The 22,743-nt window shown below is 39.6% G+C and overlaps 1 protein-coding gene across 1 annotated transcript in view; it reads left to right on the top strand.

The window, feature by feature from the left end:
- The first annotated feature begins 2,084 nt into the window (after positions 1-2,084).
- Positions 2,085-22,743, top strand: part of LOC122815803 (choline/ethanolamine kinase-like) — a 562,793-nt gene continuing 542,134 nt past the window's right edge. The window contains exon 1 of the mRNA XM_044088601.1: positions 2,085-2,926. Coding sequence (XP_043944536.1) covers positions 2,541-2,926 — 386 coding nt within the window. The 5' untranslated portion in view covers positions 2,085-2,540. The remainder of the gene's footprint in view (positions 2,927-22,743) is intronic.

The following is a 22,743-nucleotide window of genomic DNA, read 5'->3' as shown; positions in this document are numbered from 1 at the left end:
ATATATATATATATATATATAAAATACCTCTCAACTGTACAGTTTTTCGCAGAATGTCCAGATTTTTGCCCCATATTTTTGGTGTGTTACTCCTAAAATCTGTATTTTTTTGGCAAATAGCTGTGAATTGAAGTCAGGGGTTGGGAGGGTAGCCTAATGGTTAAGGTGTTTGCCTTACACACACAAGGTGCAGGGTTTGAGTCTCACAAGGGATAAGTGGCTAGGCTTAAAATGGCTCGCAAGGGCAGTTAACCTAGTACTAATCTATGAACCTATTAAATAATGACAAACATTTAAGACTCCACATCCTTCAGAAAATTCATGATAATGCAAAACCTATTATTCTATCAACTTTCTAAGTTTGTAAGAGCAATATTTAAAATTTGCCCCCCCCCCCATCATTTTAGGCTCTGTTCAGATTTTTTGCTCTAAGAGGTTGAGAGGTATAATATATATATATTACATTACGTCCATTATATCAAATGTGTTATAATTATTTAAACTGTATTTGTTTTGTACTATTTTTAAAGACTGTAAAATTATTATTCTTAAAATGTTTTGTAAAACCTTGGAGATTTTCCCTGGGCCTCCACTGAAAATGGGCTCTTACCCCAGTCGGACTTTCCCAGTAATAAAATGTCAAGAAATAAATAAAATAAATAAATAACTACTAACCACTGTCCTAAGCAACTGTTAATTGTGAATATGAGCAGTGTACATTATATGCCATATTAACTATCGTAACAGTTTGTACATATCAGCCTTGTACATAATATTTTTTCATCTTAAATGTTATATATTTTTACATGTTGTACCATTTTGTTTCAAGTGTATATTTATATTTGTTTCATATATATCTCCAGGCTGTGTCTGAAATGGGTCCTTTTAAGATCAGGCAATTACACCCTGGTTATTAAAGTGATATACCCAATGGTGAAGTTTGTGCATCGCTTGGGTATTACCACCATGACTGACATCATGACCTCCTGTGGCTGCCAATCATATTCCTCTCACCCAGCAAATTACATTTAAAACATTGCTTGTCATTAATCACCCAGCATTCAATCAACAGTGACTAATCTAGTGGATACTGTTCTTTAAATCTTATATTAATACATTGTTGGTACCCCACCCACCACACTTTTTTATAAAAAGGATAATTTTCTACTGAATCCTGCATTTCATTTGGGGTACATAAACCACTTTAACTATCCTCTCAACTGTCCCTGATTTTTGCAGAACGTATTTTTATCCTATACTTCATAAAATTCTTGATTTTCTGGTGTATCAGTGAGGATTACAGTCAGTCTATAACGCCAGGCATTGCGGTTTCATACTTATTTTTCAGAACATGCATGCTGATGTCCTACATTCTTGAGCAAAGAAATTGAGCGCTATGAGATGGCATAAGGATTATGTTTTTCCGTTTTCCAAAAATATACATGATATATATATGCATCATCTAACATAACATTATTCCGTATTCGTGAATGTAATCCTTTTCATTTTGTCACGCTTTAAAGGAAAATTCTGAAACATAGCTACATCCCTGAAAAATCCAGCAGCTGATTACTCAGATGAATGCTGTGTCTACTCAGATGAATGCTGTGTCTACTCAGATGAATAACGGACCAAAAAAAAGTGGAAATTATGGACTGGCACTGAACACCGTCACCATAACACATACACAGAGACAGTCTGACACAATAACTTGCGATTGCGAAAAAGTTGCATCTATTGAGTAATACACATATATATATATATGCATATAAGTATATACATATATATATATATATATATATATATATATATATATATATATATATATATATATATATATACATACATATAAATATGTACAATTCCAACATCTACACTTCCTCAGTATATAGATTTATGAAGACCCCACCTACCATCAATAGTGAAAGCTCTGAGTGGACAATATTTAGTCCAATGACCATCTCCCTTTGTTGCTGCACTTCCTGTTCATAGCGGATAACCGTCCTTGCGTCACTGTCGGTTCAGAAATAAACACCAATGGTGTAATGTGTCGTATAGTCACGCCCCTTATACTTACTAATGTTTTCTTGTCGAGTTGCCAATGTTTTCACTGTATCCTGTATCTTGTTGCAAAGGGAGTACAGAGACGTATACGTTGCTTAGATTCACGTGGGCACTACTGCAGCGCTTCCTTGTGAATAAAAGGAAAAAGAGAAAGTACTTTGATTTTTGTTGATTGCAACTGTGGCCCACATGTCTGATTTGCTTTATCGTTTACTCAGGTCCCCGAGCCTTAGATCCCATCTTTTGGAACGTCCTAGTATCTTCCATTGTGTGACAGACAGTCTAGTCTGTCGTTGCTGAGTTGTGACTTAATATTTGTTAAGTAGGATCACACTGTCTGATGATCTGCTTATCCAGTTTGCTGCTTCGTCATGTGTCATTGATATAATCTATCTTGCCGAACAACGTGTTTTGATTATTTGGTCTCTGATCATCTTGACATTGTATTGTATTTGCTGAAGGCTTTGGGTGTGAATATGCAGTCTGGAGCTGGAGATTTGAGATGCTCTATGCAAGTTGAGGGCACTTGTAGGCGAAGTAATAATGTAAAGGATAATGATGTTCTCTCTTGTAATACCGTATCCGAGAAGGAAGTGGAGCTTAAAAGATCTGATAGAAGAACATCGAACGGAACCATTGTCAATGGTGCAGGGGATGACTGTTTTAGCAACCTCGCAGGTGCATCGAGTACCTCAAATGCTGAGGTGCACCAGCAGGATTCAGAGCTAGAACTGTACAAAGAGGGCCGGACAGAGCAAGTTGGTGCAGATATGAAGAGGCGAGCATATACGTGGTGTAAAGAGTTTTTGTCCGGATCTTGGCGACTTATTACAGAGCAAGAGTTTCAGATTAGTATTGTTAGGTAAGTATTCGTAAGCAATTTTGTGAAGATTGACTGTTGTTGTATAAGGATGTCTACCCCAGCATTTGATGATAATAGTGGCTCACAACCTAGTCAACATTCCTACATTTTGCATGTTTTGTAATGTCAATTTTTGTGTATTTGCATGGTAACATAAAGTGGGTACGCAAAGGATTCCAAGTTTTTAGCGCCAGAATGCTGAAGATGTGCTGAATGCATTTTCATACACCACCGACCGGATAGCAGGGTAGAATATAACAAGTGGTATTATCAGCAAAATGCTTTTACAGTTTGCCATCAGTGGATTTGAGAGGTGGTATTTCATTACTGGGTAAGTAGAACACTCCAGTAGACTTATGTTTCAGCCAAAGCTTATGTCCCAGTGTATGTTAGAAATAGTAGAGCCAACTTGAAAGCATTATTAAAAGTACAGAAATGAAAAATAAGTACCTTGTTGCTTTTAAGACGATGCTCAAGTACACTGCTAGTCCACATTCAGGTCTGGGCAGTCATTATCAGTTTTGAGGTATGAGTTCAGAATAAACAGATTAATGCAGTATAATGAAAAATACTTTACCTTCATAATCCACAGGAAATGTATGTAACAGAAAAGTTACTGGCTGTCATTGCAAAGGTTATTGTTTCCTTGTCCTGTAACAAAAGTGCCATAAGCCAAGCTCAAGTCGTAGCCCTACAGAAGGCAGACATCAGTTAGTGACAAATTCAACGTTATTGGAGTGTTTTTTTGTGACATCAGGTGACATGATAAAATCAACTAGAAACAGTTTATGCACTGCCACTTGAGCAGCTGTAATACAGCAGACAATCTGTGATCCATGCTCTCTTGTCTAGAATGTGCTGCACACACAGTTGTTATGTAAAGCAGTCTATCTACATGACTCTTTTCCCCAGATAAGAACAACTTAGAGTCTGTAATGCTTTCCACACCTGTGTTAATTTTTACGTGCAGTCTGTTGGCATATTTTTCAATCTCCAGTGGGAGAGTTGTTTGAACCCGATATCTTTCCTCCTAGAGGTGTAAACATTCAGCATATTTTGCTGAGGAATCCCACACAGGCATTGGGAGAACATGTAGATTCCACACAGACTTTGAACAGAGACAGGCTCAAGCCTTGGACATCGTGTCTGTGTGTGCAGTGACCTCAACCATTATGCCACTTTGTTTTAAGAAAAGTCATGGTGCTGATGATTTGAAATGATAAGGGAGAGAAGACCTCATATGTGGAAGGGGCAGATGTTTAGGAAAAAAGTGTTGACCAAACACTACTTCATTACTGGCTTATAGACAGACAGTTAAACAAAGATAATTCGATTCTAAGTTTCAGGTGGGCAGTCACTGACAAAATGGATCACTTCCTCAGGTGTAATGTAGCAGAAATATGTTAGACTATCGCGTTGTCAGGTATAGCACAGATGATAATTTCTATGAGCTGGCAACCAGTTCTCCACTAAGATGGCATCAGCAGTTGGAGACAAATATGTAGCATTTGGAGGGGGTGCATGTTGAAATTTGTGGGACTGTAATTGCTAAGTTCCATTCTTGCAATTTTGGAACTGAATGTGAGAATGTGGGTTAATATCTGAGAATTATGGTACTTCAGAGTGTTCTCCCTCTCCGGAAGTACTGCGATCATGGCGTTAGCGTATATAAGTAGCAGGGTTGTGGATGGCACAGTCTGTTTTTAAGTGGTGCAAGGGTTATGTGAAACTCCTGCAGAAAATGTCACATAGCTGTGAATTTTGGAATTCACTGTTATTTATATGAATTGTATTTTAAGTTTTTGATGTTTTGGGACATACAGGATTGGTCACACATTCTGATAAAGAGCCCTTTTCAGAAAGTAAAAAAATAAATAAAACAAACAAAAAAAAACACATAGGGAGGAAGAGGTAAAACAACATGCCAGTTTTAATTCAGAAGTAAGTGGGAAATAGAAAACCAGCTGCCCTAACTAAAGAAAGGATTCCTGATTTAGTCAAGAATATACATGAAGCATTACAGAATTATAAGAAATCAGAGAAATACAAAGGTAGGAGTAATGAAACTTGTTTAAAAAGATAGTTATTGGCAGAACAGAGTGGAGGAAAACACAGTATTGTAAGTACTTTTGCTCAGTATCTGTGAAAGAAGAGAACTGTACAAACTCGGTTTAGCAGTTGTCCTGAAGATACAATGGGTAATCCTTGTCCACTTGTAGCAGAGATAATCCTGAAAGCATTCAAGCTGTTAAGGTCATTCTGAACAGATGGGATTTCCCATACAATTCTTAGGGAACTAAATGTGGGATTGGTGATATAGCATCGAATGGGAGGAAGGTAAGGTTTTAAAGCCTGGAAAAGGGCACCTGCAATTCCGCTATGTGACTGTGGCAGCAGTACTGAGCCTGGCGTGTCACTCTGCCCTAAAGTCGTAGAATCACTGCTGAATTAAATGATTTTTACAATATCTAGAGGGTAGTTGGGGAACGTGACCCAAGACAACACGGATTCACAGAAAGGAAGATCATGTTGGCGTATAGAGTATAGTTGAATTCATTAACTGGGTTTTACGGTCTGTGGTGGATTCAGTATAGTACTGCAGAACAGGATAGAAAACAATCCAGACAGTCTGTGAGTGGGTTTTAAGGTGGTGAATTGGCAAAACATTGAGTAGAGAGCGCATAATAAACGGTGTCTTTATAAATGCAGGGATGTTGATAAGTAGATATCACAAGGGTCACTGAAAGACGAGAAGAACAAGTTTGTCTTTCTTTTTCCCCCCAATGACAAATGACTGTGCAACAGGTTTGGTGTAGAAGAAGCTGCGGAAAAGAGAATATGAAGCTGTATAAGATTAGAAGAGTGGTCTGAGTCATGGCAGTCTAAGTTAAGTGTAGATTGTGCAATGTTCTTGTGAATGTGTTTAAAAAAATGACGGTTAAGCATAATTTCTTAACTTGCTTTGTGGATAGGGAAATAGGGGGACAGCTTGAGCCAGTCTCTTCTTTTCTGTCATTTGAATCTGTATTTATAGATATTTTTTGTATTCTCCTTGTTGGATGACCTTGTGTCATCAGTTAAAAATTTTTCTTTGTAAGGTCACTTATAGAGACTTTGATGAGGCCAGGTGCCATTATCTTGTGGTATCTCACTTGTCTTCCATCCTTCCATCTGAATGAACTCAATTTACTGTAACACACTGTCTGTTGTTGTCAAGCCAATGTACAAGTTTTTGTTTTTTTTTAAGCCCCCCCCCCCCCAAATCTACCAACCATTGAGTCTCCTACCAGATTTGAGCCCATTAGTTCACAGAGGGTGAGGTTTCCTCCTCAAATCCCCTAGCCAGAGCCATCCGGAAGGGCCATCATCCAAGCAGACCTCAGGGACTTTGGTGCTGCTGCCAGCATTCTGGCCATTGGAGCGTTTTTGTATGACTGGTTCTAATCCCTCATCTTGGGTAGTGATGCGGGCACTTGTGTCACTGTAGGGGCTATATATGCCTCCCTAATAATTTGCTTTCTGCTTTCGTGTGAATGGCCATCAAGGGCTGCTGTCATCATCATGTCTGTACAACAGCCTCTGCTTGTATGACTGTCAGTAATTTAGTCTGGTCTGAGTAGGTGGCATTTGCTATTTGTTTCTGGACTAATACTTAAGTTACACAGTTAAAAAACTTTTATTGTAACAACACTACAGTTTCACTTATTTACTGAGACAACAAATATCACTACTTTGATCCAAAAAAGTTTGTTTTTTTCTAGGAAGCAAACATGCTTTCTAGATAGCAATATGATATATATTTTGTGGAACTAAGAGGATGGAGTACATGTAACATGCTTAGAAAAGTTTTTTAAAAGTGTGCATTAACCCTGATTGCTAAAGAAATTTGCAAAAAGGTTATGCAGTTCTAAGTATATTCATGTTTAATCAGTATTCATAATAAAAATTCAATTGTTCGGCTGTGAACGATATTTATTCATGAAACATGTAAATGTAAAGCATATAATCTTTGTGTATGCGAGTGATTTGCATGCATTGAAGCAGTTGTGTAATGTAAAACTAGCTTTGCATGCATGCACGTTTGGTGTGGCTGCAACTGTGTTCTCTAGGAGACTACAAAATCAGTTTTAGATTTTTACACTGTATTGACTGCAAGTATTTATCAAGAACTTTGAGAAAGCCTAATGTTGTACTAAATTTCATACTGAAAATAAATTACGACATGTATTATCACAACCACATTAAACAGTGTTTTCATAGTCCAGTCTTATCCTAAACAGTTACTTTTCTGCTCCAAATACTTTGAAATGTATATTATTAAACACGTCTGTCGAAATATTACAAGGAAAACCGTGAGATAGTATGTCATTGAACTGCTTTTTCTACGGATATCTCAAGCAGATTTCAAGTGTGTGTGTTCACAGGGCGGTTTGCTCATGAGCACTAGTACATTTATATGGTCCAAAAAGATTGGTATATATATTATTATACAAATATAACTACAAACATTAAAAGGAAAGCTGTGAAATGGTGTTGTGTTATAATGCTTCTTGTTCGGGTGTCCGGGGGGGGGGGCATGCCCATGGGGAACCACAGCTGTAACGGTCATGCTGAATGCATTCGTGCTTAGTGGAGAAATAATCTAGCGGTGCTCCCTGAAAGGGGGTGGCATGGCTGCAGGGGTGTTAGTTATATATCTGCACTTAAAAATCAAGGGACAGTTTATAAAAATGAGTGTAGGTCACTTGCAAAGTGAACCAAACAACATTTTTTGTACCAGCATGTATTCAGTGAATAGCACAGCTTAAATGCAAAATCACAGACCCTTGATAAGTATGACAACCAGTCCTTGGTTTACTTTTCCATGAAAAACAACTACTTTGTCGCATTTATATGTGAAGTTCTTTTCAAAATGAGGGCGAACTGTATATAACATATATGGAGATGAGAAAGGGTTTGCACTGAGCACGGAATGTGGTTGCAGTAATATGTAAGTACCTAAATTGCTGTAAGAGTTATTAGAGGTCAGAGTGAATAAGGTTTTAGAGAGCAGTGAGATGGTTACTTAGGTTCTATGAACCTATCAGCCCAAGGGCCTAAGTAAGCGTAGCCAATAAGGTTCCCTGGCTTACGCCACCCTAGAAAGTTAATTTCCTGTGCCCCTGTCGAGCAGAGCCACAGACGTGATCCCTGAGGTGTATTTCCTATTTCCCAACCACTCCTCAAGATTTTTCTTGAAGAGTGCTAATGAGGAACTTTGCTTGACATAGATGGGTAGCTTGTTCCAGAGTATAGGAAGTCTCTGGGACAGGAATCTATCCCTCCGGCATATCCTGTTTATTGTGGTGACAAGGTTTAGGTCCCTAGAGCGTGTAGCTCAGAGGGATTGGGATTTCTTTAGGTGTAGCATGTCCAACAGCTCTGGGATTAACATAGCCTTATATGTTAGGCAGAGATCTCCTCAGAGTAGACAATACACTACAGAGTAAAGCTGGAGTTTTTAGAGACGGTCAGTGTAGGGCATCTGTTTGAGGCCAGTAATCCTCCTTGTGAGGTACTTCTGTGGCCTTTCCAGCTGCTGCAGATGTCTTGTGAGGTACATTCCAAAAGGGGCGTTGTACTCTATAATGGGTCTAATGAGTGCAGAGTTGAGGCGAACAATGACCTCTTTTTTTTCCTGGATGAGAACCCTTTTGTGATGAAGCAGTGGAAAAGGCAGAGAAAGAAGTACAAACCACAGTACAGATAAACTTTCAGGAAAATGTTAATCGGTTAAGGGAAAACAATGTTGGCAAGGACTTAGCTTACTGTAAGGCTCACACTGTATGTTATCAAGACTTCAATGGACTTCTTTGGGGCTTTGTTGAAGTGAGATTCTCTTGCTGCAGAAAAGTCTTTGAAGTTCCTACAGTTGTCAAAAAATTGTTGGTGATTCTTGGGCATCTGTATACAAAAAGTGTATGCTGGCCAGAATGAAAGCAGACATTCCATCAAGCACATACGATCTGGCACTATGCATCTTTTACTACTGATTTTGCAGTTAGATCAAGGCTGTTCTGAATTTAGCCTAATCCCACATAGCACACCAAATAAATTATTAGACTTGCTTGTTCTGCAGAGATGCTGGTCTCAGCATTTGATAAAAATGCTTTATGGCATGATATACTGTGCTTTAGAGACCAGCTGTGGTGCCGGTCCAATTTTAACCAGAAATGTGGCTTAAGTTTATGTGTTTGTGGGTGTGAATGTCTTGAAGTGAAAATACATAAGTAAATGGAAATTAACTCTTTTTAAGTAATTGGTAAAATAAATCTGCTATGAAACAATATACTTCTTGTAATGTAAACTAGACAATCTTAATGGCTAAAGCATAATAAATGGAGAAGCAAACCTATCAGGTTCAAACTTGGTGTGTAAGACAAATAGGTCAGTTGTGTAATAAATGATACAAATATATGATAGAATTCTCTTGCCCCATAGCCAAATTATGGAACTCACTCCCACCCACAATTACCTCCATACCATCATGCACCAACTTCAAAACTTTATTAAAAGCGCACCTAAAAACATGCTGGCTATGCCCTTGCAACTCCCACTCTAATATCATCCACCCCATCCAACTACTACCTTTCTTTCACCTCCACTAACTACCTTGATGATAGCAAGCTCAGATGCTCATAAGCCTAGTACTTATTATACAGCAGGAACTTCTCATTGTTACATTTGTTAATGCCTGTTATGTACTTCACAGATAAAGATTCTAGTTGTCTACTGATGTACTATGTTCTTCATCTGTAAATATGTTGTAAGTAATTTCTATGTTAAATTGTTAATCGCTATGTAATCCAATGTAACTACTGTCTTGTTTATTTTACTGTGGAGTTTTTCTCCCCGGGCCTCCGCTGAAAATGGACCCACGTCCAGTCGGACACTCCCGGTCAACAAATTTAAATAAATAAATAAATAAATAAATAATAGAGTAATATGGCAGCTATTTTCTAAATACTGGTTAAAGCTATAAACAGAAAATGATGGAAGTCAGAAAGAATTCCTTGTGGGATTTAACTGTATTGACCCTGAAAGAGTAAATTGTAGGGAGATAATCGAGTACTTAATATTTCATCATTAGTGTTGTCACACATTTTTTGTCAAGTAAAATATTTGTAACGTAGGGCTACTTTAAATGCATATATGGCCCTAAACGGACGTGAGGGTGGGAGGAGCCTGGTTTCTTCCAGGCTGCTAATAAATGGTATGAAAAGGTGATCTAGTAGCTTCTTTGTTTCCTGAATTGAACAAACCAATGATATTTGAGGTTTCTGAATGATTGATAGCTTGCTGGTGGAATGTTGTTATAATAAACAGGTTAGCATTCATAAAACTAAACAGTTATTGACACTCATTGCATCTGTCCCAGCACTCACATCTTCATCTAATCCCTCACACATTGACGCGCTCACAGTTGCACAATACAACATGCATACTTACACCACACCGCATTTAGATCAACCACTAAAAAGATTCACACTGACACCCAGTAAGGCAAAACAACCCTTGCAGCCGCAACACTATCAGTTCCATTCGTGCTCTCCTTTCTCCCAAACGGTTGCCACAGCTACATCAGTATTATTGTAAATCACCAGCACAAAGTGTTGCCACCAACTGCAACACACACTTAAGGACAGAAGATATTGCATTGGAGAAGTTTCTACTTGTAAGTACGTTTACTTCCCCAAAAAGAAACGAGCGCCTCTTACTCTGTAGTAACCTGTATGTCTGTACCCACACCAGTAATAAACATCCAACTGCTTAACACTCTTATAACTGCAAACATCAACAGCTTATAAAAAACAAAAAAGTAAGTTAACAAAATCAATTCCCTTTGTGCAGGATCTGCCGTAAGTAATTTTTGCCAGTGCAAATGAAAGTCAACACATCATGCTTTACTGTACACTGCATTACAGCACCAAGTATATAAAATGCTCACACGTGCACACAGCTCTAAACAAAGGCATGTTATCTTACCAAATTCTTCAATATTTCAGTGTATGTGTATCTAAAGAAATGACTTTGTAAAGAGTTTGTGACAAATAAGCATACATGGTCAAGTGAGTGAGAGAATGGAATAACAGCGTGACTACATGTGAAAATTGCAGCTTCATCCTTTGTTTAAAGCAAAGCATATTAATCCTTGCCAGATGATATCAGTGTTTTTCCTCCAATTTTTTATGTTTGCAGTGCGGATTATATGTATAGTAGGCATAGCTCAGGACTGAAAAAAGATATCTGTGGTACAGCAGGTAGTACAGTTACCTTTGGTGCTCGGAGATTAGACGGGTGTGGGCTCAATTCCTGCCCCGAGTGATTGGATTAATAGATAAAGCTCACAAGCTCTATATAAAACCTGGTAAAAGCACATTTTTTTTCTCTAAACAAATGTCTCTGTGTTTGTTATTTTTTTCCCTAACATCACACTTCCCGCTCCACTGATGCAGAGACAGATGCCGACAAGACACACAGTGATTGTAATTTGGCAGTATTCTCCGATTGCTGTTAAGCTTAATCAGGAAGTTAAACTGTTGAAGCTAGTGGGTCAGTCCAAGCTTGGGGGAGAGTTTTAGTCTCTATCCATATGTGTGATCCTTAGTGAGGGCTAGAGGATCCTGCACTCGGCAGTCGCTCAGTCAAGGGGAGATGCAGGCAGATGTCCTCACATGGCTGCTGACATCACCATATCTTTTTTTATTAACATCTTTATTAAATTGTCACTTAAGACATAGGCAATCCTACATTAACAGAAAAAAAGAAAACAAACCATGTTAACATTTTTTCCATTTGCATGCTTTATTCATCACATCTTTTCTTTTTTTTTTTTTTTGTAATTCTCATCAGTCCAACATTATATAAATTGCTGAACTCCTGGATTCCCTTACACCTCACTCCTCCTCATTCTGAATGTTATTCTGCATGTATTGTTCCTATGATTTATATGTATTTCTATGCAATTTGCACTTTCCCTTATCTAAAGAGGCCTCTGTCAGTTCTTTTATCTTTTGTATACCATTCAATACTTCAGATATGGTAAATAGATGCAGAAAAACGATTTGGGGAAGGAATGAGGTTTATGAAAAGGGAGGAATTGAACAATTTATTGTAATGTTGGGTTGATTATATTATGTAGAAGAGTATATGTGATGTATAATGTGTGTAAATGTTAACTTGTTAATAGGATTTGTTTACTTTTCTATAAATGTAAGTTTGCTTATGTCACAAGTGTTCAATAAAGATGTTTTTAAATACAGTTGGTTTAGGCTTTGATTTCCATTTTCTAGTAACTGGTCTTTCGGCAGCCGACAGAATTAAACTTAAGACCTTACTGTTTCTAGGCAATTCAGATCCAGTGTCCCAGATCAAAAAAAATCATTTCCTTAGTTAAAGCCATTTGCCCACCCAATACTTATATTAAAGTGCTCTGTAGAGAATTTTTAAAATCTGCAAACTCATCACACTCTCAAAACACATGTTCCCAGTTACCTGTTGCTTCCCCATCACACCTCCAGCATTTGCTATCTACCCGAGAAAGACTTCTTTGAAGTCTGTTGGGGTGTAAAAATATCTATGCAAATGCTTCCAAGCAAATATCCTAAACCTTTGGGACTTGGTTGCATACATTGATGTCATACATACATCATCCGATTGTTCTCATGTAAATTGCTTTTCCAGTCTCTCCTCCTAGTCTTTTCTAACTTCCACTGATTGATTCATATAGTTATCTTGCAATATTTTATATGTCTTAGTAATTATCGCTTTTTTAACATCAGCTTCTGATCTAGATTTGACTAAAAACCTCACCAGAGCAGATCTTTCACTTAAGACTGCCTGATTCTTTTCTCTTCGCCTGTACTCTTGATATCAGTCCCTGATAGGGAAAGCAGTCTCTAGCTTGCAGTTCAAACATTTTCTTAGCATCGTTCCACTCTCTTACCTTTCCCTCTCAATTATTTGCTCCCAATAGTGTGATTCCTTTGTCAGTTTTCTTCAGTGAATTCCAGCCCTCTCGTGCCTATTTTCTGTACCTCTGCTTACAGTCATCCCTATTGGGAAAATCTCCTTTCTCCATTTTCGTGTTGCCTTAGTTCTTAGAATATTTTCTGCTTCTTTCTAAATGTGATATTTTGAATGGTTATCTCCCTAAGGGTCTGCATCCAAAATCCCGCTCTCTGTATTTCTTCACCCCTCCCGTCCCTTCATTATCCCTTTCCATTTTTAATTATAACCTTCTGCTTGTATTATGTATAACAACCTTAACTGTGTAGCTCTAAAATATACCTTCAAGTCACATAATCCTAAGGCACCTTCTTCTATTGGAAGGATCATCTTATCCCACGTAACTCATACTCTGTTAACCTATCAGAAAAAAATCTTTCATCTTTTTATTATTGTCCACCCGTTCTCTTCCTGTATATAAAATTAAAGGGACTGAAAACATTTTCCCTGCTTGTATCTTACAGTCCATATCCGTAAACAAGAGTTTCCAGTTTCTCAGTTTTTGTATTGCCTTTTGTTTAGTCTCTTCCCAAATATACTTGGCTGCCATAACAGAAGCCTTTTTAATCCATAATCCTAAATAATTCATCTAATCGTATCCCCATAAATATGGGTATTGCTGAACAAATTCATGTCTGGTACATACTTTATGGCTATAGCCTTTGTTTTATTTTCATTAATTTTATACTCCCAAAATACTTAAAGCGGTCTCAAAATGTTCCATAACACTGAGATGTCCTTTTATGGATTTTTCTGGTACAAAATATCATCTGCCAATAAAGCCAGCTATTTCTGATTGCCATGCCAATTATATCCATTCATTTCTGTGTTCCTTATTTTTTTCCAGTGGCTCTAAATGTAAAGCAAATAACAAAGGGGAAAGAGGACACCCCTGCCTGGTTCCTCTGTTCAGACACAACTTATCACAGAAGAACCCTCCCACTTTAATTCTTGCCTTCCATCTATCATATGCCCTAATTAACCTTATTATTGTATTAGAGAATGCAAATGCTTTCATTGCCCTAGCTTACCCTTTCAAATACTTTCTATGCATCAAGACCCCTGAACAACAGTGGCATTTTCTTATATTCTGCTTCCCTCTGGATCATTATTGTTCTATTAATATTGTCAAATGTTTGCCTCCCCTCCACAAAACCACATTGATCCATATCTGTCAGTTTTGGCAACACCATTGCCATTTTTGTAGCTAGTATGGACATAAACACTTTATAATCATGGTTTAAAACCGCTTTGTAATCATGGTTTAGAATTGAAATGCAACTGTATAAAGTTGGGTCTGATGGGTCTGTACTGTTCTTGAGTGATACAGCCAACACAGCTTTCTTCCAAGATGTTGTTGAGCATCACCATATCTTGTCCTGGGACTGGGATATAAAAGAATACATTCTTAATATAAAATGGATTCACTTCAATTTGCCCACAATATTGATGCAGCCATTTCCTACTATGATTGAAAATTATGGTAGTTGTGGACTGGATAGGAGGCCTCACTCTTGCTAGGATCTTCATGCCACATGTAGCTGGTCTGCCACATATTATGATGACAAGTTTTGTTGGAGAGTGTAAAATGATTTAAATGCTGTGAAGTAGAGAGTGGGCCTAAAAGATGAGGCAGGTAGCACTGGTCATAACACTGTGAAGCTTTAAATATTTGAAATCAGATGGTTGAATGTCAGTCTTAACTGACAAGACAGATGACTTGAGAAAAGGAAAATACAGTCTGCTACATTTAATACCAGGTAATCTGCCTAAAGAAAATTCAGTATTTGCCAACCTTCAGGACTTTGCTTGCCATGTATGCTCAGGTTGACAGATGTAACTTTCCCAGGCTATGTTTGCACCTCCTCCTTCCCATGACACTATGTATATTTCACCTCCATTTCCCAGTTTCTTGCTGCTAAATGCATTCAGCTGAATTCTAATGGCCCCAGCTACAGGTTTATAGGTTGGTACTAGGCTGTCGGCCCTAGGGCCTATACAAGCCAAGCCATAACAATTCCCTGGCTATTTTTCCTTTTTCATTTCAGGTGTTGAGAGTCTTATTCATATTGTCCTTTTGTTGTATCTTAAGAATTTTGCTGCGCACAAGTAATACACATTCTTCTTCTGTCAGTGTATGATAAATGCTTAGATTAATTACGTCTTGAACACGAGTAGGCACCTTGTAATATTTGTGCAGATTTTAATAATGTTATTTTATGGAGACACAGGAAACAGCTTTATGCCACTTTGTCTGAGCTTCAGGTAAATACTCTGTATCCTATAGATTGATGAGAAGTGATGTGTGTCCAGCATACAAGGCATCCTCAGACCCATTACTGATGGATTTACTGCACAACAACAAGTCAAATGGCATCAGAAGTACTCGTTCTAGGGATATAAACTTCTTCCGCAACATCAACAGAATGGTTTGGAGGGACAGGTACATTTTGCAGAGGATACCACTGCTGTGGAACAGACTCTCCATCCACATAAAACAAAGTTCATCCCTGTCCATTTTCAGGCACAGCTTAGATCTGTGGACGGAAAGCAGAATATTTGCTCCAGGACTGCCCCCAGTACTACGAATGGACAGATGCAGCTCTTAAATGCTTTATTCCCTGCATGGGTCTTCTCAAATTGTTTGTGGTTGATCTCAGTTATTCTCTTTAAGGGTAATATGTAATTATTGACCATGGGATGGGTAAGGTCAATCTATAACTAAATGGGATAGGTTATTTTGTGCACAAAAAGGGAAATTGGCTAGGTTTAAAGTGGTCCGCAAGGGCAACTAGCCTAGTATTTACCTATGAACCTATAAATACGAAGTTAACTGGATAACTAACACCCACTTTTCTGTTATACAGCGTCCTCTAGAACCCATTTATAACTTTCCTAATTCCAGTATTTTCATCATTTTGTTCCCCTTTTGATCCATCTGCAAATTATCAAGTTATTAATCTCCAAGCAAGCAGCCTAGACTTTTCATTTCTGTTCCCCAACCGCGAAGCCCACCTGCTCTCATGAATTTTATATTTGTTCATTCTTCTCCTCTTTGTTCACACTGCTTTCCCTCAATAACTGCAGTAAAATCCTCTTCCCTTCCCAAATTCTGTCCCTTTTCCTTCTGTTTTGCCTTCCCTCCTCCCCCATAATTTTCCAACAGAAAGCTTTTATTTCGCTGTTTAGCTCTATCCTACACTTTTTTACCTCCATGTCCTGTGTTCTTTCTCTCATAACTTTATAGGATCATAGGAGGTTACTAGGCTGTCGACACGGAGGTCATTTCAAGCGTAGTAGTTTCATCCCAGTGTAATAAAATAGATACTATAGTCAATACCCAGGACTGTATCTAGTAATGACTGCCCATGTCCAGGAGGGTTGTGGGCGCTATCCCTGGTATGAATTTATGGTGCCCCATCCATTCTTCCAGGTTCCTTTTGAACAGTGTCATAGAGGTGCTCTGCTTCACATGAATTGGCAGCCTATTCCAAAGATGTGGCAGTCGCTGGGAGACAAGTCTGTCCTTTCGGCATGTCCTATTCAAGCCACAGGCCATATTTAGGTCCCTGTATTCTTCAGCCACCCAGCTTACTCACATTTATGCCATTTTCAGGGATTTTAACTCCACTTTCTCTCTGTCCTGTTCCCACAGAACAATGTATGGTATGGTCCAAAATATTTTTCCTTAAGTTATCCACTGAGCCAACCCCCCACTCCACCCCTTGTATCCCTCACCAATCTTTATCAAGTCCGCCAATTTTCCTACTTTCATCTTGAGTGAATGTGAATTGCTAAACTGTTCCAGATCCATCAACCTTTCCACCTTTATCCCCTCCCGCAATGCTTTTTAGCTCTTCCTGTGAAATTCCAGTCTTCCAAATAACCTGTCCAGGTCCACTTCAAGATCAGTAGTGAAATCCCCTTACATCAGCCCTGTCCATCTCCCTTCTCATTTGTTTTACTGAAAAAAAAAATTCTCTTTTCCCACCTTTGCTGAACTAGATTAGTCCAAATTTCAGTTTTTTTTTAATTCTGGACTGTGGTATAGTTTCCTGTGTTGCCCATATCCCTACTTGGATAGGAGGAAGCTTCTCTGTTCACCAGTGAGAGTGGGGAGCTTTGAGCAGCCTATCTGTCCCTGGAGGAGTGGTCTCAGCCCTGAAACTAGTAGCTTATTGGCCGTTTTGGGTCAATTCCTATCTCTTTCAGTTTCCCTGCTTTAAAACCCGTATTTGCATGGTTTTGTGCCAGTATACAACTCTGCACAGCTCCCCGTGGTGTCCTGCAAGAGTGATACAGGCAACAGAGAGACCCAAGAAAGACTTTTCCAGATTTAAGTATTTTTTTCTCTGTTTTTTTTGCCCAGACTGCCTTTTCCCACCTAAAAAGCTAATTTCTAACTGATCTGTGCTTTAAAAAGTTTAAATTGCATTTGCCTTCTGCTTTTTACAGTTTTTGCACTTGTTTTATATCAATTTAAGTCATTTTTGTATTGTATAACTGTTGTAGGCTACACACTAAAGTGCGCTAGCCTGTTTATAGCATTTACAGTGTTTTCTGTGTGTTTTTCTGTTTTTCCTGCCTTTGCTGAAATAGATTAGTCCAGATTTCAGGTTTTGCTGAATTCCGGACTGTGGTATAGTTTCCTGTGTTGCCCATATCCTTACTTGGATAGGGGGAAGCTTCTCTGTTCACCAGTGAGAGTGGGGAACTTTGAGCAGCCTATCTGTCCCTGGAGGAGTGGTCTCAGCCCTGAAACTAGTAGCTTATTGGCCATTTTGGGTCAATTCCTATCTCTTTCAGTTTGCTTTAAAACCCGCATTTGCACGATTGTGCGCATAGTGCAGCATCGGGCAGTGCCGCTTAAACGGGTTTAAACTATTCCCGGCTCCACAAAGTCTTCTCTTCACGTTTTCCCTTAGAACTGTTCTAAGTCTCAAAGTAAGCTCTCTATTTTCATTCTAAAGCCCTGCAGTTGCTCGTATAAGTAATCTTATAATCAAGCACTAGTAAACTAAAGCACTACACCCTCTTATACTCCCTTTAAGTACTTGGCTCCCTATTGGTCCTTTTTGATCAGTCAAAAAGTAGTTCCTTATACTATTCTGGCATGTCCAGAAGTCCGTTTCGGGTTTACTCTCCAGTCCAGTTGGTGAATCTGGGAATTTTGAGGCGATGTTACAACTGCCTTATGTACACAGACCACCCTCTCCTCCTCACAACAAGCTCAAATAAATGTGAGAGATGCAACTATATAGCCAAACTGGAGGCTGAGCTCTCTCAACCCAGTACTGGCACAGTCAGTCAGGAGGAGAAGGTAACCACACACACCACAAATCTAGTCTCACATAGACCTATCGCAACAGCAAACCAAACACATAAACACACAAAAACATACTCGGGGGCTCTAAATAAAAATCTTCCCAAGCAGCAGAGACCTCCAAAGCAGACATCCAAGCAACCACTACCCCACAACAATACTCACATATCACATAGTTCACAAAGTCACAGCCCTTAAGGCTAAACAACACATCTAATACTCCAAATACTCCTGTTTGAGTAAAGGAATAATATATGTTATTTTTTGCTCGTGCAGTAAGTACTATATTGGTGAAACTAAGAGAATGCTAGCGGACAGGATTAAAGAGCATATTAGAGATGTGAAAAATAAAAAAATTAATAGTCCTATTGCTGAACATTTCAATTCTGTACATGATGGTAGCATTGATTGTATGAAAGTTACTATATTGGAGCATGTATTTCTTCATTATAATAATATGGAATATCAAAAGAATGTATTAAGACAGAAAGAGTCTATTTTAATCATGAAATATGGCACTTTATTTCCCTATGGTTTAAATAGAGAATGCAATTGGCAAAGCCTTATTTAGTACTGTGACTTTAAATATTTAATGTGTATATTTTAATTAGTTGATTGTTTAATTGAATTAATTGTTTTATGTTGTATATATTGTGATTTTTTTAGAAGCTACAGTGTTTTATTCTGTAAAGGCTCTGGCCGAGGCGCTAGAGAAATTTGATTGAGCTGAATAAATTTCAAGATACGGAAAGTAGAGCTGGGACTCACTGTTTTTTGTTCTTGTTGTTGCTGAATAACTTTTTACCTTTGTTGTTTCTTCAACACATCTAATACACTTGTAATAGGTGACTCTATTGTCAGACACATTGACGTCCCACTCACCAGGCTGAACAAGGAGAAGGTCACTGTAAACTGCCTGTTGGGTGCTAGGATCCGCCACATAACACAAGCACTCTGGTCACTCCAAAGCAAGTACAAATATGACTCCGTCATTGTCCATGCTGGTGTGAATGACCTGAGACGTACCTCCCTGGACTACATGAAAAGAGACATAGAGGAGCTCTATGATCATGTAGCCCAGGTCGGTATGACCCTGACCTTGAGTAGCATCTTACCCTCACCAAGAATGATGCCACAGTATAAAGACAAAATGATCAATTTTAACAATTGGCTGAAGTATTGGTGTTGTTCAAAGCGGATGCAGTGTCTGTCAGCCTAGGATGACATGCTCGACAAGCCACGTTGCTTCGCTAGGGACGGCTTGCACCTGTCGCCCCTGGGCTTTCAAATATTGGCTAAGGCTCTTGCCACCCTCATAGTGCCTTTTTTAGGCAAGGCTTAAAAGACAAACCCACCTCCATAGACAACACAAGGAAAAAGAAACTAAGGGTAATGCTGCTCAACACCAGAAGTCTAAACCTCAAGATGCACGCACTCGAGGCTCTCCTCAGTATGGAGAATATCGATATCTGTGCAGTAACAGAAACCTGGTTCAAGGCATCCGAGAGCACCCCAGCACTACCAGGTTGTACCTCATACCATGCTTTTCAGCCACAAAAGGAGGGGGGAGTATCCATATTCATACACCTCCAGGTTAGTGGCACTGCACGAAGCATCGGAGCCCATCCATGTGCAACTAACAGTGGGCAAAACTGCCTTTCAGTTTGTACCCTGCTACAGACCACCCTCCCAAACTCAGGAATCCCACTCAGCTTTCCTGAGAACACTGGAGAATATGAAGGTCTTTCCAGACACCATCATATTGGGTGACTTCAACCACCCAAACATAGACTGGGAGCACTACTCAAGCCCCAACACCCTCGCCCAACAGTTCCTAGAATTTATAAACTCAAATGCTATGGAACAACTGGTCACCACTTCCACAAGAGGGGAAAACATATTGGACCTGATCATCACCAACATGGGGACTCTATGTTCCATACCAGAGGTATACCCCTCATTGGTAAGATCTGACCATAAATTAATCTCACTGGACATCCATATCCCGTCCCCACCCCCAGCCAAGGAAACCATGGTGAAGAACTTCTCAAAAGCAAACTTTACACTTCTCAAATCTGAGGTGGAATCCTTCAAAGCCCCCGGGCCAGTGGAAAATATGACCCAAACCGCAGAATCCTTTACAAACATATTCTATGGACACCTACAGGAATGCATGGATCATGCTATCCCATATAAAACCAAGACTCACTCCTCCAAAGGCAGGAGACCTGTCTGGTGGACCCCAGCCATAAATAATACAACAGAAGGAGGAAGCTACTACATGATAGAGCAAAATCCCAAAAAGGGAAGGCATCTCTGATCAGTACTAGCAAAAAACTACGATCCCTCATAAAATTATCTAAGGCCAGCTTCGAAAGAAAAATTGCACAAGATGCTAAAGATAATCACAAGGCCTTCTTTAGTTATGTCAGGAACCTGGGTGGCAACTCCCTGATATGCTCTGAGTTAGTGCAAAATGACCAAAAATACACTGAACCTACAGACATTGCCAACATCCTGGCAGACAGGTTCAATGCAAACTTCTCCCCGCTTCCCCCCAAAAGAGCAAATGTCTATCCCAACAGTGTAGCCTCCCTGACATCACAGATGCGCAGGTGAGAGCTGCCCTCTCCAAAGCAAAAAACACAGCTTCAATGGGACCGGACGATGTCCTGGGCTGCGTCTTACACGAGCTCCAAGAAGAACTGAACCCTCACATAAAGTCACTGTTCAATCTCAGCCTTACTACAGAATATGTACCCAAGGAATGGCGTACAGCAACAGTGGTCCCACTCCACAAAGGTGGTGCCACAATGGACCCCGGAAACTATCGCCCTGTAAGCCTGACTAGCCTGGTCTGCAAAGCTATGGAGCATATAATCATGGAACTCATAAACAAAGACATTGGGAAACTCCAAACACTGGATCCTACCCAATTCGGCTTTGTTAAGGGCAGATCTTGCCTCTTGAACCTGGTTGACTTCTTTGAAACAGTCACCTTGGCCATAGATGAAGGGAAGGTAGTCCACACAGCCTACCTGGACCTCGCAAACACTCGGGCATCATAAATAAGCTCACCAGCTTAAATATCAACCCCAATGTCATAAGATGGGTTGCAAACTGGCTCAGGGATAGAACCCACATGGTCAGAATTGCAGGTGCCATGTCAGACTCTAAACCAGTTATAAGTGGCGTTCCACAAGGCTCAGTCCTGGGACCTCTCTTGTTCGGTATATAGTTCTCTGAAGTACAGGCTAACACAGGAGGACTATGGCTGACCAAGTTCGCAGATGACTGCAAACTGGGTGCCATAATCGACTTGCCAACTGATACAAGCATCTTCCAAAAGGGTCTCATAGAGACGGATAACTGGTGCCATAGCCATGGCCTAAAGCTAAATGCCAAAAAGTGCTTAGTCATCCCCTTTGGGAAAAACAAAGTGCTCACGAATTACCACATAGGTGGTAATCCATTAAGTATGGAAGAAGTAATTAGGGATTTGGGGACCCAAGTAGATAGCAATCTCTCCTTTGACAATCACGTTGCCAAAGTGGTTAGAAAGACCTTCTATATAGCTCATCTTATCACAAAAGGGTTCACATTTAGATCAAGAGAGGTCAAGAGAGGTCATTGTGCTCCTCTACTCATCAGGCCCATAATTGAATACAGTGCCCCATTTGGGATGTACCTTATCCGACACCTGCAGCAACTGGAAAGACCCCAAAAGTACCTCACCAAGAGGATCAAGGGACTCAAACAGATGCCCTACGCAGTTAGGCTAAAGAAACTCCTGCTTTACTTAGTTGCTTACCGCCTACTCAGAGGCGATCTGTCCCTGACGTATAAAGCCATGTCCAAACCAGAATTAATGGACATGCTCCACCTCAGGAAATCCAAATCCCTTAGAGCTACATGCTCCAGGGACTTAAACCTCAGCACAGAAATAAATAGGACATGCTGGAGGGACAGATTCATATCCCAGAGGCTCCCCTCACTCTGGAACAAAATCCCAATCCATGTTAGGCAGAGCCCCTCAATGACCCTCTTCAAGAGAAATCTTGACGAGTGGATGGGAGATCGTAGGTTTACCCCTGGGATCTCTTCTGTGTCCCTACTAGACAGAGGCACAGTAAACTAACCTTAAAAAAGGTTATCTCCTGTGACCTACTATACAGAGACACAGTCAACTAATCTAAAAGGGTGGCAAAAGCCAAACACACTCTGGCTAGGCTTATAAATGCCCTAGGGCAGATAGCCTAGCATCAACCTATGAACCTATGACTCTAAAAAGCTCTTGATAATGTCATCTTTGCCTGTATTGGATCCGTAGTACATTCCTAACTGTACACACATCATCAACTACTGGCCTTCTCCCGTCTCTACCACCTTTTTGATAGTCTACTCTGAATAATTTCTTATCAGATTTCCTACTCCCCATCCCCAGTAG

The sequence above is a fragment of the Protopterus annectens genome, chromosome 11.part0 (genome assembly GCF_019279795.1).
Source record: "Protopterus annectens isolate FY-2018-M chromosome 11.part0, PAN1.0, whole genome shotgun sequence".
NCBI lineage: Eukaryota > Metazoa > Chordata > Ceratodontiformes > Protopteridae > Protopterus > Protopterus annectens.
This window is presented reverse-complemented; position numbering and strand designations above follow the sequence as displayed.